General features: G+C 43.6%; 1 protein-coding gene across 1 annotated transcript; it reads left to right on the top strand.

Moving 5' to 3' along the window:
* The first annotated feature begins 1,785 nt into the window (after positions 1 to 1,785).
* NKRF (NFKB repressing factor) lies at positions 1,786 to 19,720 on the top strand. Its single transcript, XM_030806672.1, has 3 exons — positions 1,786 to 2,481; positions 15,552 to 15,682; positions 16,755 to 19,720. Exons 1-3 carry the CDS (start codon positions 2,216 to 2,218, stop codon positions 18,710 to 18,712), a joined length of 2,355 nt encoding a protein of 784 aa, XP_030662532.1. The 5' UTR covers positions 1,786 to 2,215; the 3' UTR covers positions 18,713 to 19,720.
* The last annotated feature ends 1,768 nt before the right edge of the window (positions 19,721 to 21,488 follow it).

The raw sequence follows: 21,488 nt of genomic DNA, 5'->3' as shown, positions 1-21,488 counted from the left end.
GAACAGCACTTTTCAGTTTCAGAATTCTGTATTTCCATGTCTGTCTTTCTCTATGGTGGGCATTCATGTTTATTGAGGTAATGTTAGTCTCTGAACCATCAAATCAAAGAATATAGTACTATGAAGGAAGGTTAGAGATAATAAATTCAAGTAATGATTGTATGAGTGAGAAAAATAAGGCCACAGAGGTGAAGTGTCTTGCCGAAGGCTGTAGAGATAGTTGTTGGCAATGATGAGATGAGAATTTAGGTCACCTGACTCCTCATCTAGTGTTCCCCCAGTCATTTGCCTTTGCCCTGCTCTGTTTTCTTTCTTTTCTTTCTTTCTTTTTTTCTTTTTTTGAAACGGAGTCTCACTCCATTGCCCAGGCTGGAGTGTAGTGGCGTGATATTGGCTCACTGCAACCTCTGCCTCCCGGGTTCAAGCGATTCTCCTGCCTCAGCCTCACGAGTAGCTGGGATTACAGGCGCCTGCCACCACGCCCAGCTAATTTTTGTATTTTTAGTGGAGACGGGGGTTTCACCATGTTGGCCAGGCTGGTCTCGAACTCCTGACCTCAAGTAATCCTCCTGCCTCGGCCTCCCAAAGTGCTGGGATGACAGGCGTGAGCCACCGCACCCGGCCTGTTTTATTTTCTTCACAGCATGTATCACCTTGTGAACTTTTTAAAAACAGTTCGATTGTTACCCCAGTAAACTTGAATGCCCACCACGGAGAAAGACGTGGAAATAAATTATGAAAGTGTGTAAAGTGCTGTTATCTTCTGCTCCTCTCAGTCTAATACACCCCTACACATAAAGTGTCATATAATTAGAAATACGTCATTAGAGAGTTAAAGATGGTAGTGTGTCAAAGCCACCTCATCCAATGGTCCGGCTCCTCGTGGAATATTTAGTTTTATGCAGGGCTATTTCTCCCCACCAAGATTGTAGTCAATTCCAGGACAACAGAGAAAACCCATTTTCTTTCCTTCTTTTTTGTACTCTTGCTGTATTGAGCACACAGTAGGTGCTGTGTAAATTCCCGCCGACATACACTCATTGATTAACTGCTTTCGTGACACAGGTTGGCAGATAGGGACTGAAGTTTTTGAGTGAAGCTGACTCGGGGTGGAGTGATACATTTGGCTACAGTGATTGAGCGGCTTGCTACCTTGCAGTACCCTCTTCTCTGGGCCCCTTTTGTATCTTGTAATCTTTTGCACTTAAGTTGATACGTGAAATACAGACTTACTTGCAATCGTGATCAGAACTGTGTAAACAGTGTCTGTGTTCGTAATTGGGATACAGTATGGACTTGAAACTGGCTAACTTGAGAAGCGGCGCTGTGGATGATTTTCTTGGCAAGTGTTTCATTTTTTACTACGTTTTCGCAGTAAGCTATTACACAAAGCTAATGATGCACGATGCACAGAGCATTTCAAGCTACTCTCTGAAGAAAACGCACCTCGGGGAGCTGACTGTTTTGTTTTGTCTTAATGTAAAGTCCATTGCAGACCTAAATCCCTTACAAGGAACATGGTCTCACTGTCGCGCCACTTAAAAATCCAGGGAAAAGCGTCAGACGAGCCGTGGGCTACCAACATTCATCTGAGGGCACCTTCTAACCATATTCTCGAACCTCAGAGAACCTTCCTAAATTCCCTTTCTGGAGTCCCCGCCCTCCGCTTCTCACCGTAGTGCGTCAAAGGCCCGTAGTCGTCACTGGAGGGAAAAAAGTACGTCGCGCGAGATTCTGCGACGGGATTTGGAAGTTAGGGAACAGCCGCGGCGCAAGCGCACTGGCCTCACAACCCCGGACGGCACGCGGGTAGGTAGGCTAGAACCTAGAGGAGGGGAGCAGAGCGTGCTGGGGTCTTTTATCGCTCTCCGCTCAGTGCGTGGGTCTGCGGATCCGTGGAGGTGCGGAGCGTGACTCGGCCTCCCCGGCTCGCGCGTGAGTGCGGCGGAAGCCCTTCTGCTCTTCCACGAGTTAGAGGAGTGCAGGGGACGTGCACCCCGGTGTCGGGACGCGAGCTCGTGCTCCTCTTTTCCTCCTAACGGTGGCCCCTACCCACACACTCCAGTCCCCCCGAGAGTTGATCTTCGCCCCTCAGCGCGCCCCTCCTTACCCGGCCCCTCCCACCGGCCCCCCGTTTCCGCCCGCTTGCTAGCTGCCTAGCTCGCGGGTCCGTAGTCGGCTTCGTCCCTGGGGTCCCTGCTTGGGGGCGGAGAAGATGGCTGGAGGACGTCTGCTGTTGGGGGGCGACTTCCTGTCGCCGCCGCCGCTGCCCCCCCTCCCGCCGCCGCCGCTGCCGCCCCTCCCGCCGCCCCCGCCCGAGCCAGTGCTGGAGCAGTGGCGCTATAGCCACGAAAGTGACTGGCAGTGGGCTCTGCGGCGCAGCTTCATCTGTCGGCACCTGCACAGCTATCCTGGGGCTGCCCTCGACCAGCTCCTCGCGCTCTCCGCCGCCTGGACCAACCACGTCTTCCTGGGCTGCAGGTGAGGAAGGTGTGGGTGTCGGGTTAGGGACGGGGGTGAGAGATCGGTGATGGGGGATCGGGTTAGGGACGGCGCTGGAGGGATCGATGATGGTGGTTGGGATAGGGACGGGGGCGGGATGCGGAGGATAGCTTGGAGGCTGGAGATTTGGAGGTGCTGGAGGGCACTAGAGGGATCACTATTGGCCTGGGGGTGGGGTGGCCAACTGTGGTGGCTGGGCATGACATAACAGCTAGGAGGGTGCAGAGATCGCGGAAGCGGCCTCTCCAGGACCAGGGATGGAGATGAAGCAGCGCCTAGAAGAGGATTATTGAGAAGTGGTCATTGTAAGTTGGTGGCGGTATTAGAGGACGTGGGAAATGATGAATAGCAGCATCTCGGACCTGCGTAGGGCCTTCCAAGGATGCAGTATCCGCAGAGAATATATTCGACAGTTGGGGTTGTGGGGGAAGGGCGAGGGGACCCCACTGTTCTAGTCTCCTCCTGACCACTCTTTTTCCATTCCTCTTAAATATCCCCCTCTACTTGCAGCCCCCTAGCAGGGTCTTACTGTCTTCTCCTGGGGAGGCGGTACGTATCAGCTCTCTGAGCCGCAGCAGCGTCAGCCTTGCTTGTAGATTTGCGCATAATGTGTCTGGACTCAAACAAAGAAATGGATATATCTACTGTACAAATGGATTGCCCTCTTTTTACCCTAAATGGGATCAGAAGGATTAACATTTGGCTCTGAGTGAGGTTTTAGGTGTGTGTGTCTGTGGTGGGGGTGGGGGTGTGTGTGTGTTTGTTTTTTCCCCCTTTCCTAGAACCTGGTGACGTTTTGAACAGGCCTCTTTGAAAGCTCTTTGCATTCAATGGAGACTGCAGTATGGTTCCAACGCAGTGTGTTTTTTTTTTTTTTTTTGAACAGGCTACTTGGACCTCTGTCCTTCAGAACCCCTAAATCGGCCCTATACTAGACTAGTCATTCTTTGATAGACTGGGAGAGGACTTCTTTTGACATTCCTGCAATCATAGTTTTTTTTTTTTTTTAATCAGGAAGGGTGAGAGATTCTGGAATATGATCATGTCAATTTTGGCCAGTTCAGTTCCAGGAGTGACTGTAACAGATGCAGAAAAATAGTATTGTCTACTCCTGCCCTTAATTATTGAACATGGCATTCAGTGTGATATACTTTGTTCTCATCACAGACATTATTTTTCTGTCTTCTCTAGGTTAGCATAATTTCTACCTCCAGAGATAATGATTAGAAGGAACTGGTTACAACTGAAGAAGCCTTAGTTATTAAACAAGTCAGATAAACCTACTTGACCTTTGTCTAACAGTGTTGTTCTTGAGTTCAAAAGTTACCTTTATCCTATAATCATAAGTCTCCATAATATCACAGAAGGCTGTTGGAAATCTGAATCCTTAAAATAAAAACAAAAACTTAAATGAGGATAACCATCCTTTTTGTTAATAATAAATCTTACCTTCCCACTACAATGGAAGCTCCCTTAGGGATAGGGATTTTGCTTTCTTGTTTACACCTTTATCCTCAGTGCCTAGAAGATTGCCTGCTAAATAATAGCTGCTCAATAAATATGTGTGGAGTGAGTGGATGTATACAGCTTTATGATGTATAACACATTTTAAATATTTATTATTTCCTACAACCTTGGGGATTAGGTGGCATCTCATTTTTACTGCTAAATCAGTGGAGGCCAAGAAGTTAAGTGACGTTTCCAAGGTCTTACAGCTGGGGCTAGGACCCAGGTCTTCTGATGCCCAGACTGATGCTCTTTCCACTGAGCCACAGCTGCCATATTTGGGAAGGATGGATCATGAGTGAAAGCAAGTAACTGACATAAGCCACATCATTGTATCTCAGGATTTAATTCCAAGAACAACACCCTTGTACATAACCAGGGCATTAAAAACACAAAGTAGACCAATGGTAGTCGGTGTTAAAGGCTCAAGCATTGCAGGCTGTTGTGTGTGCACACAGGTGCATCTGTGGATACTATGTATGCTATAGTCACCATGTTACATTGTAGCTAAGTCAGTTTAGTTAATACAAGAATTGCCATTACATTATCAAATAGCTTAACTGAAAAGTAATATTTGCATTATATCTGATAGCTTCCATATAGAAGAAAGGGAAGGGCCAATGAAGAATCTTGGAAGCTAGGGACCAAGTGCAGTCTTTAGATGGGCTTTATGTTACCTCTCATCTTCAGGTGGGTAAAACTTGTGTTCCAATACTTGTTGATGTTAATGTAGATTTTGGTAGAGTTCTTGTTTTCTGTGGCAGAATACTCTTCTCTCAAGTGAATTGCAGAATACATGGTGAAATAGCTCTTTCTAAATTTAAATTGTTAATTTTTTTTTTTTTTTTGAGACAGAGTCTTGCTCTATCGCCCAGGCAGGAGTGTGGTGGCACGATCTTGGCTCACTACAACCTCCACCTCCTGGGTTCAAGCAGTTCTCATGTCTCAGCCTCCCAAGTAGCTGGGATTGCAGGCATGCACCACCACACCCGGCTCATTTTTGTATTTTTGGTAGAGATGGGGTTTCGCCATTTTGGCCAGGCTGGTCTCGAACTCCTGGGCTCAAGTGATCCGCCAGCCTCGGCTTCCCAAAGTGCTGGGATTACAGGAGTGAGTCACTGCACCTGGCCTTAAATTGTTGATTTGTTGCTCAAGGTTTATCACTTGACTTCTGGAACAGGCTGTGAAGAATAGCACAAAGGAATTTCCTTGCTCTTTTTTCCCTCTGGCAAAATGTTTTGTATTCCATTTTACTTGGAGCTGAAATAAACTTCTAGGTCAAAGAAATCTTTGAAAATTCCTTCATCATAAGACCGAGCCAGGAGGAACTCAAATGTGCAGGGAAACAGACCATATTTCATTCCTTTTGGTGATGGTGGCAATTTCCACAGAACAAATTTGAATATCTTCTTGACTCTGTAACTGGGGATTTCAAACTTAAGTACACATCAAAATCACCTGTTAGGCTTGTTAAAACAGATTGCTGGGTCCCAGCCCCAGGGTGTCTGACTCCGTAGGTCTGAGGTGGGGCCTCAGAATTTGTATTGTTGACAAGTTCCCAGGTGATGCCGATGTTGCTGATCCAGAGATCAGCACTCTCAGAACCACTGCTTTGTAGGATAAAATAAAAATGTTTCTATTCTTTTTTAATCATTTTCTCCCTCATTGTCCAGGCAACCAGAAAGCTCAAATGGCTAAAATTGTTTCACTTCATTTTTTCATTTGTCTGTTTCGTCCAAGTAAACAACCAGTAATTTTTTTCTGCAAGCAATTTCTAAGATATGTCTTGTGGCTACTGAAAAATTAGTTCAGTTTTCTGACCAACTACATCTACAGCACTTAAATAATTGTACATATGAATGCCTAAAGAACTGTGTGATTTTTAGTTAAAATTGTAGATAGTGTCTTTATATTTAATAAAGCAGTTTGATTAACTGGGGCATTTAGTTTTCCAGTCATTGTTGATCAGTAAGATTAGAAGGAGAATCCTGGCCTAGTATTTACCTTTGATGAGACATTAATTAATAGATAAAATATACCTTAAAATGAAACCAGCTTTGCTCCCTTATTTGTCTTTACCTGGTTGATACAAGACTGGTGTTTGGAAGGTAGATGCTGGCTGGGCTCATGTTGCAAAACTGTGCACATAGTAGGGAGAGTGCATAAATCACTAGCTAATGAAATGGGTGTGGGAGCTTTTGAAAGATTATCAATAATCTGGGTGTATGTTATTAACTTACGATATGAGGAGTCTTATCAATTGTTGTTGTTTTAATAGAGATGGGGTTTCCCTGTGTGGCTCAGGCTGATCTTGAACTCCTGAGCTCAAGTGATCCACTCGCCTTGGCCTCCCAGAGTGCTGGGATTACAAGGGTGAGCCACTGCGCCTGGCCCGAGTCTTTTTTTCTTTTCTTTTTTTTTTTTTTTTTTTGTGACAATGTTTCGCTCTTGTTTCCCAGGCTGGAGTGCAGTGGCGCAATCTCGGCTCACCGCAACCTCTGCCTCCCGGGTTCAAGCGATTCTCCTGCCTCAACCTCTCTAGTAGCTGGGATTACAGGCTTGCAACCACCACGCCCGAGTAATTTTGTATTTTTAGCCGAGGCAGGGTTTCTCCATGTTGGTCAGGCTGGTCTCGAACTCCCGACCTCAGATGATCTGCCCGCCTCGGCCTCCCAAAGTGCTGAGATTACAGGCATGAGCCACTGCTCCCAGCTTTTTTTTTTCTTCTTCTTCTTCTTTTTTTTTTTTTTTTTTTTTTTTTTTTTTTTTGAGAGAACCTTGCTCTGTCACCCAGGCTGAAGTGCAATGGTGTGGTCTCAGCTCAGTGCAGCCTCCACCTCCCGAGTTCAAGCGATTCTCCTGCCTCCACCTTCCGAGTAGCTGGGATTACAGGCGTGCACCACCACTCCCAGCTAATTTTGTTTGTATTTTCAGTAGAGACGGGGTTTCACCACGTTTGCCAGGCTGGTCCTGACCTCAGGTGAGCCGCCCACCTGGGCCTCCCAAAGTGCTGGGATTATAGGCGTCAGCCATTTCGCCAGGCTCTGGCCCAAGTCTTATGAAAAGTTGTTTTTTTTTTAATTAGTTTTCCTTATGAATAGTTTTGAATAAACAATTTTATACTTGGAAACTTTAATCTTTGCTTAATTTTCAAATCTCAGCTTTTTTATTTGAACTTAGTAGAACAGTTTAATATACTTTTTTAAAGTTTTGTAAAAAGGCCGTGCCCGGTGGCCCATGCCTGTAATCCCAGCACTTTGGGAGCCCGAGGCGGGCAGATCACGTGAGGTCAGGAGTTTGAGACCAGCATGACCAACGTGGTAAAACTCGGGCGTGGTGACGGGTGCTTGTAGTCCCAGCTACTTGGGAGGTTGAGGTGGGAGAATTGCTTGAACCTGGGAAGCAGGGGTTACAGTGAGCCGAGATCGCGTCATTGCACTTCAGCTTGGGCGCCAGAGTGAGAGTCCATCTCAAAAAAAAAAAAAAAAAAAGTTTTGTAAGCATCTATTACTGAATATTTATTAAATTTCAGCTGCCGTTGTATATTATAGTGGTTTACGTTATTCATAAGTATGCATATATATGCACCTGTCTTGTGTCCAGAGATGTAAAACTTATGAAGACAGATGTTTTTGTTCATTAGAAATCATCTTTTTATGTGCTAGATATGGTGGGATAGTTGAGTCACATCCTGGTTTCCAAAAGCTTGGTATAATATCAGCTACTTTCGAGAACCATAAAACCTCAGAATTTTGGGGTTCTTTTTTTTCTTTCTCTTTTGAGACAGTCTTGCTCTGTCGCCAAGGCTGGAGTGCAGCCTGTGATCTCGGCTCACTGCAACCTCCGCCTCCCGGGTTCAAGCGATTCTCCTGCCTCAGCCTCCCGAGTAGCTGGGTCTACAGGTGCATGCCACCACAACTGGCTAATTTTTGTATTTTTAATAGAGACAGGGTTTCACCATGTTGTCCAGGCTGGTCTTGAACTCCTAGCCTCAAGTGATCCGCCTGCCTCGGCCTCCCAAAGTGCTGGGATTACAGGCATGAGCCACCATGCCCGGCCTGGTTTTCTTTTTTAAGCATTTATAATCTAAAGGGTAACTTAGCAGACTTAAAAATACAGTATGCGTGCATCTTAAAAAATTACTATATTAGACTTGCCTTAATGATATCTTACATTTTATTCAATAATATAAATACTGTATAGCCATTAAAACTCATGTGGTAATGATGTGGAGAAAAGGCTTATGATAAATTAAACTAAAAACAAAAAACCCCACCAGATTTCAAATCAACATAGATGACTTGATAGTGACGGGGAGCTATGGAAAACACAGAAAAAGCATTAAAAAATAAACTCCAACATGGCCGGACACGGTGGCTCATGCCTGTAATCTCAGCACTTTGGGGGGCTGAGGCAGGCAGATCACGAGGTCAGGAGTTCGAGACCAACATGGCCAACATGGTGAAACCCTGTCTCTACTAAAAATACAAAAATTAGTCGGGCATGATGGTGCGCTCCTGTAATCCCAGCTACTCGGGAGGCTGAGGCAGGAGAATCACTTGAACTGAGGAGGCAGAGGCTGCAGTGAGCCAAGGTCACGCCATTGCACTCCAGCCTGGGCAATAGAGTGAGACTCAGTCTCAAAAAAAAAAATTAATTAAAAAAAAAACCCAACATGTTGATGAAGTTATCAGTGGTTGGGGTTATTATAACTTTTTGAGACAGGTTCTTACTCTGTCACCCAGGCTGGAGTACAGTGGTGTGATCACAGCTCACTGTAGCCTCAACTTCCTAGGCTCAAGTGATTTGAGTAGCTGGGATTACAGGTGTATGCCACCGCGCCCAGCTTTTTCTTTTTTTTTTCTTTGTAGAGACAGGGTCTTGCCATGTTGCCCACGCTGATCTTGAACTCCTGGGCTTAAGTGATCCTCTTGCCTTGGTCTCCCAGAGTGTTAGGATTACAGGTGTGAGCCACCGCTCCCGGCCAGTGGTTGGGAATGTAGGTGCTTTTCTTGGTGGATTTTCTAAAATGCCTGGTGTTAAAGGTGTTACTTTAAAACACACTATTAAAAAATAGACTCTGGAGAAAGTGAATAATAAAAGCTTTACTGCCTTGGCTTACTTTAAATATGTGGCACCACTTCTTTATCTTTGGATAGCTACTCTGGATTGTAGAAGCCTCGTGGTCTTACTAAACACTCTAGATTCGTATTTACATTGTTCTTTGAATAGTGAAGTGTTTGTTAGGTACTACACGATCTTTTTCATTATTGTTCAAGCTGGCTGGGCTTCTTCAGTATTATGACTTCATAGCAAAGGACAGAGAACTGTATCAGCAACCTATGCAAAGACTTATTTTTATGGCCTATGGGTGAAGTTGAGTTTTGTGGCAGATGTAGTGAATAGGGTATAGTAAGTAGGTAGAATAATTACTAATGCTGGAAGAAACCTGAGAAAAGTGAGCATGAATGAGTAAGCCCTAAGTGCATCACACCGTAAGACATATATGCCGTTTGCAGTTGTATACTGTACTTGGAATCAGGCTCTAACTGAAGATCTGGAGAATATTGACTGGAATTCAAGGTAAGTTGCCTGGTTGTAGGGCCACTTTTGATAACAGGCATGGGATTAGTAGTTTAAGATTTATAGACTCATCTCATTTTCATAGACTTTTTTTTTTTTTTTTGAGATGGAGTTTCAGTCTTGTTGTCAGGCTGGAGTGCAGTGGCGCGATCTCGGCTCACTGCAACCTCTGCCTCCCGGGTTCAAGCGATTCTCCTGTCTCAGCCTCCCAAGTAGCTGGGATTACAGGCATGCGCCATCACACCCTGCTAATTTTTGTATTTTTAGTAGAGGCAGAGTTTCTCTATGTTGGTCAGGCTGGTCTCGAATTCCCGACCTCAGGTGATCCGCCTGCCTTGGCCTCCCAAAGTGTTGGGATTACAGGCATGAGCCACACGTGCCCGGCTTTTGTTTTTATCTCATACTTTGGAAATTGTACTCCCAAATTTGAATAGAAGTGATATTAGAATGTATTGTGTTTATTTTATTTTATTATTATTTTTGAGACAGAGTCTCGCTCTTGTCGTCCAGGCTGGAGTGCAATGGTGCAATCTCAGCTCACTGCAACCTCTGCCTCCCGGGTTCAAGCGATTCTCCTGCCTCAGCCTCTTGAGTAGCTAGGATTACAGGCGCCTGCTACCATGCCCAGCTAATTTTTGTATTTTTAGTAGAGACGGGGTTTCACCATGTTGGGCAAGCTGGTCTTGAACTCCTGACCACCTCAGCCTCCCAAAGTGTTGGGATTACAGGTGTGAGCCACCCCGCCCAGCCATATTGTGTTTTAGACTGTGCTTTCTGATGTGCAGATAAGAGTCAATGAAAATAAAATTACTCTTGGTATTTAAATACTCGTGCTAGCTTTAGCAGCAACAGTTGTCAGTGGGAAGTACAGGTTACAACTGAGCTAGCTTCCAGCAATCTGTTGGGGAGGCCACTGTGCCTTAACTTCTGCTTTGCGTGGAATGATACGTGATGGGTGTACAACCTGTTCTACTGAAAATGGAAAATGTTACCCTCCTTCTGGTTCAGAACCGATTCATGTAAAGGTGTGATAGTTACTCATTTTCAGAACTTTCTTCCCAAATGCTACCAGGAATCTCTTTTTTGGTCCTAGGCTGGGGAAGGCTCTGAAGGTAGGAAGGGAGAGCAGGTAACCGTGATAACAAACACTTTACTTGAGCTCCTGTGTCTGTTTCTCTGTAGTAAAATGTTATTCTATCAAGCAGCCAATCTTCATAAGGAGCCTTTTTTTTTTTTTTTTTTTAAGAGACCGTCTCAGCCAGGTGCAGTTGCTCACCTGTAATCCTAGCACTTTGGGAGGCTGAGGCAGGTGGATTACCTGAAGTCAGGAGTTCAAGGTCAGCCTGGCCAACATGGCAAAACTCTGTCTCTACTAAAAAATACAAAAATTAGCCAGGCGTGGTGGCGCATGCCTGTAATCCCAGCTACTTGGGAGGCTGAGGCAGGAGAAGTGCTTGAACCCAGGAGGTGGAGGTTGCAGTGAGCTAATATTGTGCCACTGCACTCCAGCCTGGGAGACAGAGCAAGACTCCCTCTCAAAAAAAGAAAGAAACAGGGTCTCACTCTGTCACCCAGGCTGGAGTGCAGTGGTGCGATCACAGCTCACTGCAGCCTTGACCTTCCCAGCTCAAGTGATCCTCCCACCTCAGCTTCCCAAGTAGCTGGGACTACAGGCATGGGTCACCATGCCTGGCTACGTTTTTTGTTGTTATTTTTAGTTTTTGTAATGATGGTGTTTCGCCATGTTGCCCAGGCTGGTCTTGAATTCCTGGCTTCAAGTGATCTGCCCACCTCCACCTCTCAATTACAAATCCCTGCTGGGATTACAGGCATGAACCACTGTGCTCAGCCAGGAGCCATTTTTTAAATTGTATATTTTAAAGCTTCGTCTTAAAATTTCAAACACACAAAAGTAGAAAAGAGTTTAATGAATCCCATGTACCCATCACTCAGCAATCATCAGCAGTCTGCCATACTACCCTTCATCTATTCTGCCCTAGGTTTTTGTGGGCAATAGTCTGGAGTATATTTTTTAAAATCCTGACATCATTTCACCTGTACATTCTTCAGTACACATCTGTATCAGATAAGAATTTTTAAAAATAGTCACCATACCATTATTCATATTCAACAAAATTAACAGTAATTTCTTAAAAATCACCCATTGCCTATTGCATGTTCAGTTTTCTTCATTTGTCTCAAATGTCTTTTTACAGCTCGTTTGATTCATTCATGATACAAAGTCTATACAATGTATTTGATTGATCCATCTCCCTTAACCTATAACCACTCCCTCTTCCTTTTGTTTTCATTCTACAGTATTTATTTGATGAGGAAACTGGGCTGTCACATACTGTTCCCTCATTCTGGAGTTGGATAGTTCCATTCTTGTGGTGTTTCACATGTTTCAGGGAGTCAGGAACTTGATTAGGTTCAGGTTCAATTCTCTGGAGAACCATAATGTTTTCTAGATAGTGCCGTGATATCCTATTGTATCACATCGTGGGGTACATGTTTGGTTGTCCCACTTTTAGTGATATTAAGGTGATAAAGTCCCCGATCAGCTTTTTAAACTGAAATTTTTCTTGAGATAATTATAGATTGACATGCAACTGTAAGAAATAATACAAAGAGATGGCCGGGTGCGGTGGCTCATGCCTGTAATCCCAGCACTTTGGAAGGCTGAGGCTGGCAGAGAGGTCAGGAGTTTGACACCAGCCTGGCCAACATGATGAGACCCTTGTCTTACTAAAAATACAAAAATTAGCCCCGCATGGTGGTGCATGCTTATAGTCCCAGCTACTTGGGAGACTGAGGCAGGAGAATCACTTGAATCCAGGAGGTGGAGGTTGCTGTGAGCCGAGATCGCACCATTGCATTCCAGCATGGGTGACAGAGTGAGACTCTTTCAAAAAAAAAAAAAAAGTTCCTTTTTGTCCCAAGTAGTGTTCCATAGTATGTGTGTACCAGAATCTAACTATTCACCTGTTGAAGGACATCTGGGCTGATTGTAGTTTTGGGCTGTTACAAATAAAGCTGCTATGAACATTCATGTACAGGTTTTTGTGTGGACGTAAGTTCTCATTTCTCTGGAATAAATGTCCAAGAGTATAATTGCAATCGCTGGAACAAGTGGTAACTGATTTTTTTTTTTTTTTTTGGAGGCGGCGTTTCATTCTTGTTGCCCAGGCTGGAGTGCAATGGTGCAATCTTGGCTCATTGCAACGTCTGCCTCCTGGGTTCAAGCGATTCTCCTGCCTCAGCCTCCTGAGTAGCTGGGATTACAGGCATGCACCATCACGCCTGGCTAATTTTGTCTTTTTAGTAGAGACGGGGTTTCTCCATGTTGGTCAGGCTGGTCTCGAACTCCCGACCTCAGGTGATCCGCCCACCTTGGCCTCCCAAAGTGCTGGGATTACAAGCATGAGCCACCGCACCTGGCCTGATGTTTGGTTTTATAAGAAACTACCAAACTGTTTTCCAGAGTGACTGTATCATTTTACATTCCCCGCAGCAATGTCTGAGTGATCCAGTTTCTCCTCATTTTTGCCAGCATTTGGTATTATCACTTTTTTTTTTTTTTTTGAGATGGAGTCTTGCTCTGTCACTCAGGCTGGAGTGCAGTGGCACAATCTCAGCTCACTGCAACCTCTGCCTCCCAGGTTCAAGCGATTCTCCCAGGTTCAAGCGATTCTGGGATTACAGGTACACGCCACCACGCCAGGCTAATTTTTATATTTTTAGTAGAGACGGGGTTTCACCATGTTGGTCAGGCTGGTCTTGAACTCCTGACCTCATGATCTACCCGCCTCGGCCTCCCAAAGTGCTGGGATTACAGGCGTGAGCTACCGTGCCCAGCCATTGTCACTTTTTTATTTTGGCCATTCTAATAAGTGTATAGTGATACCTCATTGTGATTTTAAATTGCATTTCCCTGGTGGCTAGTGATGAACATCTTTTCATGTGCTTATTTGCAATCTGTCTATCCTCTTTGGTGAAATATTTTGTTTATGTCTTTTGTTCATTTTTTAATTTGATTTTTTTTTCTATTGAGTTTTAGGTACTACTATTCTGTCAAGTGTGTGGTTTAGAAATATTTTCTCCCAGTCTGCAGCTTGACTTTTCATCCTCTTCACAGTCTTTCAAAAGCAAAACTTTTTACTCTTTTTTTGTTTGTTTTTTTGAGACGGAGTCTCGCTCTGTCACCCAGACCCAGACTGGAGTGTAGTGGCGCGATCTCGGCTCGCTGCAACCTCCATCTCCTGGGTTTGAGTGATTCTTCTGCTTCAGTCTTACAAGTAGCTTGGACTACAGGTGTGTACCACCATGACCAGCTATTTTTTTTTTTCTATTTTTGTAGAGATGGGGGTTTGCCATGTTGGCCAGGCTGGTCTTGAACTCCTGACCTCAAGTGATCCGCCCACCTCGGCCTCCCAAAGTGCTGGGATTACAGGAGTGAGCCACCACACCTAGCCAAAACTTTTTAATTTCAATGAGGTCCATTTTATCACCAGTTTCTTTATGGATCATGCTTGGTATCAAGCCTAAGAACTGTTTGCCTAGCCCTAGATCCCACGGATTTTCTCCTGTGTTTTTTTTTTTTTTTTTTTTTTTTTTTTTTTTTTTTTTTGAGATGGAGTCTCGCTGTTGCCCAGGCTGGAGTGCAGTGGCGCGATCTCGGCTCACTGCAGGCTCCGCCCCCTGGGGTTCACGCCATTCTCCTGCCTCAGCCTCCTGAGTAGCTGGGACTACAGGTGCCCACCACCTCGCCCGGCTAATTTTTTGTATTTTTAGTAGAGACAGGGTTTCACCGTGTTAGCCAGGGTGGTCTTGATCTCCTGACCTCGTGATCCGCCCGCCTCAGCCTCCCAAAGTGCTGGGATTACAGGCGTGAGCCACCGCGCCTGGCCCTGTGTTTTTTTTCAATAAAAGTTTCATAGTTTTACATTTAGGTTTATGATGTATTTTGAGTTAGTTTTGTGTAAGGTGTGAGGTTTAGGTTGTAGAATTGGTTTTTGTTTTTTTTTTTGCCTATGGATGCCCACTTGTTCTGGCACCATTTGTTGAGAAGGCTATCCTTCCTCCATTGAATTGCCTTGGCACCTTTGTCAATAATCAGTTGAGAATATTTGCTTGGGTCTGACTGTGAGTTCTTCCCCCATTAGCTTTTCACCTAATAGGTTTAGCAGCCATTGATTTTTTCTTTTTTTTTTTTTTTTTTGAGATGGAGTCTAGCTCTGTCGCCCAGGCTGGAATGCAGTGGCGTGATCTCGGCTCGCTGCAGTCTCTGCCTCCCAGGTTCAAGCAGTTTTCCTGCCTTAGCCTCCTGAGTAGCTGGTATTACAGGTGTCCACCACCATGCCCGGGTAATTTTTGTATTTTTAGTAGAGATGGAGTTTCACCATGTTGGCCAGGCTGTTCGCGAACTCCTGACCTCAAGTGATCCACCCGCATCGGCCTTCCAAAGTGCTGAGATTACAGATGTGAGCCACCATGCCCGCCTGATGATCATTTTTTATTTTATTTTAGGTTACAAAATGGTAGTAGTCTATTCCTTCATTTATTAGCTGGAATGCTTCTCTAAAAGACATTTTCCTCCTCATCTCTTTGGTTGCTCTAAGTACAATTTATACAGGAAAATACAGGATAAATGTTTGTTTTCTTCCTTTCATATTTACCTGTTTGCAGAATAATGACATGGTTCCTTCCATCCTCCAAAGGTGACCAATAATAGTTTGTAAGTATCATCATGAACTATGCTGAAAAATCTTGATTCCTAATTAGTAACATAATTATTCATTTGATGGGTAAATATTTTAGGGCCGATTCTTTGGTTTTTATAGCCAAGATACCCTGTTGATAAAGTCTTGTGGGAGCAATTATAAGACTGGCTTATTTTGAAGCTTTTTAAAAAAGACATCCTTACCTGTTTTAACTGTAGATTATGTTAACTTAAATAGGTACAGCCCACGCTTGATGGAAAAAATTCTCCAAATGGCTGAAGGTATTGATATTGGGGAGATGCCTTCATATGATCTGGTGCTGTCCAAGCCTTCCAAAGGTCAAAAACGCCACCTCTCAACATGTGATGGTGAGTATACTTGTTTCTGAAAGGTGGGATTTGAAGAAACAACATGGCTTTAAAAAAATGATATGAGTGTGGTATATGATTTCAAATAACATTGGTAACATTAGTTCTTATGGGTAAAAGAGTTTTAGCTTTTAATTATATACAATTTTTTGAGGATGCTAAATAGAATTGAAAACTAAGAATATTGAAATCACGTTATTATGCAGTCCTTGAAATTTATGCCATGGAACCGCCCTCTAAATAAAATCTTATACTGTGATCACTTGAGCATCTAAGTCACTAAATCCTCTTGGATGGGTCCAGGATGGACAAGCTTTCTACTGAGCAGTGTTAAAGGGAAGAAGCTCTAGTGTCTAGTATAGCTTCATCAGAGTTCTTCCATAGCTTTAAATTTGGCATCTCACATAAATCATTAGTTTCCAGCTGTTGTTTGTTCTAGAAAGAAAATAGAGCAAACACCCTTTTGTGATGAATGGGTCAGAGCTGAGGTTTTGAAGTTGAAAACTTTTGGAATCTTTTGATAATTCTTTTTCTTTGATTTTTTAGTCACAACTATGTAAAGCACCATCACAGAGTCACTCACCTCTGATACAAAAGAGAAAGGCTTTGTAACTGCCTCTGCTCATCATCTGTCTTGCATTAGAGTCATCTGTTCCATTTTCAGTCCTTAAGTGAGCTTTTCAGCATGGGTGGTATGAGATTGTACTGGAACAGTCTTCCAGTCCACTTCACCTTCCAGCACAAGTGAAGAGTACACTTCACCTGTGCTTTAGCTCATTTGATGCAAAAGCAGCTACCAGTCGTGTGGTGGTGACCTGCATACTTGACTCAATGGTATATTTTCTATCAAGGGTCTTCCCTTACATGTGGGAAGACAGGGAGCGTCCCTCCTTATGCTGGAATCTTACATTGATAATTGAGTCCCTTCACCCAAATGGCGTGAAGTTTTTGTGATGGAAGTATCTCGTACCAACAATGCAGCTTGCAAATAATATGGTTGGTACTATTTTCCTGCTTGGTTCTTTTGAAATATTCCCATTTTAATGAATTGTAAATTTCACTCATTCTATAGGTCAAAATCCTCCTAAAAAGCAAGCCGGTTCCAAATTCCATGCGAGACCTCGTTTTGAGCCTGTACATTTTGTAGCTAGTAGTTCAAAAGATGAAAGACAGGAAGATCCTTATGGCCCTCAAACAAAAGAGGTAAATGAACAAACACATTTTGCCAGCATGCCAAGAGACATCTACCAAGATTACACTCAAGATTCTTTCAGTATACAAGATGGGAATTCTCAGTATTGTGATTCATCAGGATTCATTCTCACAAAAGACCAGCCTGTAACAGCCAACATGTATTTTGACAGTGGGAACCCTGCCCCAGGCACCACATCACAGCAGGCAAACTCTCAGTCAACTCCTGAGCCTTCACCATCACAGACATTTCCCGAGTCTGTGGTAGCTGAGAAGCAGTATTTTATTGAAAAATTAACGGCGACAATCTGGAAGAACCTTTCTAATCCAGAGATGACTTCTGGATCTGATAAAATTAATTATACATATATGTTAACTCGTTGTATTCAGGCATGTAAGACAAATCCTGAATATATATATGCTCCTTTAAAGGAAATTCCTCCTGCCGACATCCCCAAAAATAAAAAACTTCTAACTGATGGCTATGCTTGTGAAGTTAGATGCCAAAATATCTACTTAACTACAGGTTATGCTGGCAGCAAGAATGGGTCCAGGGATCGAGCTACAGAACTAGCTGTAAAACTCTTACAGAAACGTATTGAAGTTAGAGTTGTCCGGCGGAAATTCAAGCATACGTTTGGAGAGGACCTTGTGGTGTGTCAGATTGGCATGTCCTCCTATGAATTTCCTCCAGCTCTGAAACCACCAGAAGACCTGGTGGTGCTGGGTAAAGATGCTTCTGGGCAGCCAATTTTTAATGCTTCCGCCAAACACTGGACCAATTTTGTCATTACAGAAAATGCAAATGATGCAATTGGTATCCTTAACAATTCTGCCTCATTCAACAAGATGTCAATTGAATACAAATATGAGATGATGCCAAATCGCACATGGCGTTGTCGAGTGTTTTTACAAGATCACTGCTTAGCTGAAGGTTATGGAACCAAGAAAACAAGTAAACATGCAGCTGCTGACGAGGCTTTGAAAATTCTTCAAAAAACACAGCCCACTTATCCATCTGTCAAAAGTTCACAATGCCATACAGGCTCTTCACCCAGAGGATCTGGAAAGAAGAAAGATATAAAGGATCTTGTAGTTTATGAGAATTCTTCAAATCCCGTGTGCACGCTGAACGACACAGCTCAGTTTAACCGAATGACAGTTGAGTATGTCTATGAAAGGATGACAGGCCTCCGCTGGAAATGCAAAGTGATTCTAGAGAGTGAAGTAATTGCAGAAGCAGTTGGGGTGAAGAAAACTGTCAAATATGAAGCTGCTGGGGAAGCTGTGAAAACCCTCAAAAAGACCCAGCCAACTGTCATTAACAACTTGAAGAAAGGAGCTGTTGAAGATGTGATTTCAAGAAATGAAATTCAGGGCCGCTCAGCAGAGGAGGCTTACAAACAGCAAATCAAAGAAGATAATATTGGAAATCAGCTGCTGAGAAAGATGGGTTGGACTGGTGGTGGTTTAGGTAAATCTGGTGAGGGCATACGGGAGCCTATCTCAGTCAAAGAGCAGCATAAGCGGGAAGGGCTTGGTCTGGATGTAGAGAGGGTGAATAAAATTGCCAAGAGAGATATTGAACAGATCATCAGAAACTACGCCCGCTCTGAGAGCCACACAGATTTGACTTTCTCTAGAGAGCTGACTAATGACGAACGGAAGCAAATACATCAGATTGCCCAGAAGTATGGTCTTAAGAGTAAGTCTCATGGGGTGGGCCATGATAGGTACCTAGTGGTAGGTAGAAAAAGACGGAAGGAAGACCTACTAGATCAGCTCAAACAGGAAGGCCAAGTGGGCCATTACGAGCTTGTTATGCCTCAAGCAAATTGAGATCTTACTAATTTATTTTGTAAATGCCTAATGAGGCAGATTTTTGAATTAAAGAAATGCTACATGTTCCGGTTGCAGAGTATATTCAGATGTCTCACCTTGTTCATTTCACATAGTGGTTTATTAGATATTGGAACCTAAAGAATTCTGTCCACTTGTATTAGCTTAATCCAGCAGATGATATTGTGCAGTTACTGTTTGTGTCTTTGATATTGCTGTGTTCCTCGGATTTTAGTAGTTTGACAAGCAAGAACACATATCCAAATGGAATTTTACCCTGAGAAATTATCATTTTAAAGGGCATAGCACAGCAATCTGCAACAATATGTAAAGTTGATATTGACTACAATAAAAATCCAGTCTTAATTCCAGATTTACTGAAAATGTCAGATCATTTTGTATTAATCTATTTTCATCTTTGTGTGAAGCCAGTTATAGAATGTTTAACAATAAATTGTGCTGTACACGTAAATGTCCTTACCAACTAAATGATGTAAAACTTTCTTAAAGTAATTTTAGTGTTCATTTATTTATAACTTCTACCATGTGATTTCCAGAATATTGGAAGTGATTTACTGTATCTTGTGATATATGGGTTTTAACAAATTCTAGTCTTCACGCTGAGAGAGCACTACTTGAGAGAGCAGTTGAAAGTTTCAAAAACTTTGGTTCAATCTGAAGAAAGGAAGCTTGAACTGTTTGTTCTTGGTGCCTTGCAGAGAGACTCACAGCAACTCTCCATTATAGCTTTCACACGGTTTGGATGTGCAGCACATCCAAGGCAACCATAGCTGTGGTAGAGCTTGGTAAAAGACTGAAGATACATTGGTGCTTTGATGAAAAGGTCAGTTGGCTGGTCCCTCTCTCAAAAAGCTTATTAAGCCTGAAAAGCCAACTTTGTAACATATTTAAAACTGCTATTTTCGCTTATTTCTGGAATGTAAAAAAAAAAATGTATAAAAAGAATTAGTGTATGCTTCCTGAATAAAAAGGAGCCAAAGTTGATCAGAATGGTGGCGTGCTCATTTCCGGGCAGCAGCCTTGTAGCAACACTGGGTCTTTGGAGAAGGGAAGTGGTGTTTGCACAGAATAGTTCAGCACCCAGAGCACATGTGGATGAATGTCCAGATTTAACAGATAGGAATCAGTCAACTATCACCTTTTTCCTATGGACCAACATGCTGGCTTCAACCAAATCTTAGGCTGCCCCCTTTTATGTGATTTTATTTTTGTATCTCAGATAAATCAAGTATAACCTCATAATAGCACAGGTGAATTTACCATTGATCATTAGACACCTCTAATGAAATGATGTTCAGGACAATTAGGTGGTTTACAGTGCTTGAAAACATTTAGCACCGTGCTTGACATGTAATTGGCCAACAAGAAATCGTAATTTCCTTTCCCCTGTTTTTTGTTTGTTTGTTTTTGAGATGGAGTTTCGCTCTTCTTGCCCAGGCTGGAGTGCAATGGCGCAGTCTCGACTCACTGCAACCTCCACCTCCTGGGTTCAAACGATTCTCCTGTGTCATCCTCCCAAGTAGCTGGGATTACAGGCACCTGCCACCACGCCCGGCTAATTTTTGTATTTTTAGTAGAGACGGGATTTCACCATGCTGGCCAGGCTGGTCTTGAAGTTCTGACCTCAGGTGATCTCCCCACCTTGGCTTCCCAAAGTGCTGGGATTACAGGCTTGAGCCATTGCGCCTGGCCCTGTTTTTTATATTTTACATTAAGCAGCTGCCCACTGTAGTTAAATTAATGCTTAAAAAATATAAAGGGATTAGCCTTTACACCTGGATCTCTGTAACTGGTAATCATCTACAGTAACTAAACAGTGTGATAATTGTTTTCCATTAACCGTCTTCCTACAGTGCATAGCCTTTCTTAATGTTGGTAGGAAGAGAAATGAGGTGTACATTTTATTTTGGCACTTCATATTAACATAGGCAAAAAGAACTAAGCAAAATATTTATAGATTTTATAGGATTACAATTTTTTTTTTGAGACAGGGTCCCACTCCGGTTACCCAGTCTGGAGTGCAGTGGCGCAGTCTTGGCTCACTGCAACCTCCACCTCCCGAGTAGCTGGGACTACAGGTGCGCACCACCTGGCCTGGCTAATTTTTTTGTATTTTTAGTAGAGATGGGATTCTGGTCTCTGCCAAAGAGACCAGCTTGGTCTCAAGCTCCTGGAGTTACGCAGTCCACCCTTCTCAGCCTCCCAAAGTGCTGGGATTACAGGCATGAGCCACTACACCCGGGCTACAATTTTGTTTGGTTTGTTTTTAATTTACAAGGTTCATGCCAACCTTCAGAAGCTATGGTTGAATTTGTGAGTTAGAAAAAACCTGTCTTCTCTGAGTAAAAGTGGCTTTGGGAGCCGGGCGCGGTAGCTCACACTTGTAATCCCAGCACTTTGGGCGGCCGAGGCGGGCGGATCACGAGGTCAGGAGATCGAGACCACGGTGAAACCTCGTCTCTACTAAAAATACAAAAAAATTAGCTGGGCGTGGTGGCGGGCGCCTGTAGTCCCAGCTACTCGGAGAGGCTGAGGCAGGAGAATGGCGTGAACCCGGGAGGCGGAGCTTGCAGTGAGCCGAGATCGCGCCTCTGCACTCCAGCCTGGGCGACAGAGCGAGACTCCGTCTCAAAAAAAAAGAGTGGCTTTGGGATTAAGGGATATGAAAACTTGACTGATTACTCTCTTTACATTTCTTTCTTCTCCCAAATGATTTTGAGGCAGGGAAAGGTAGGGGGTTGTTAAATATAATCTG

The sequence above is a fragment of the Nomascus leucogenys genome, chromosome X (genome assembly GCF_006542625.1).
Source record: "Nomascus leucogenys isolate Asia chromosome X, Asia_NLE_v1, whole genome shotgun sequence".
In the NCBI taxonomy this organism is placed as follows: Eukaryota; Metazoa; Chordata; class Mammalia; order Primates; family Hylobatidae; genus Nomascus; species Nomascus leucogenys.
The sequence above is the reverse complement of the archived record's forward strand: the minus strand, read 5'-3'. Positions and strand labels throughout refer to the sequence as shown.

Excerpts from the sequence above, each read along its gene's own strand:
- NKRF (XM_030806672.1), top strand. The coding sequence starts at position 2,216 with ATGGCTGGAGGACGTCTGCTGTTGGGGGGCGACTTCCTGTCGCCGCCG. Across the intron at positions 2,482-15,551 it reads CACGTCTTCCTGGGCTGCAG|GTACAGCCCACGCTTGATGG; the intron begins GTGAGGAAGGTG and ends TAACTTAAATAG. Across the intron at positions 15,683-16,754 it reads CCACCTCTCAACATGTGATG|GTCAAAATCCTCCTAAAAAG; the intron begins GTGAGTATACTT and ends CTCATTCTATAG.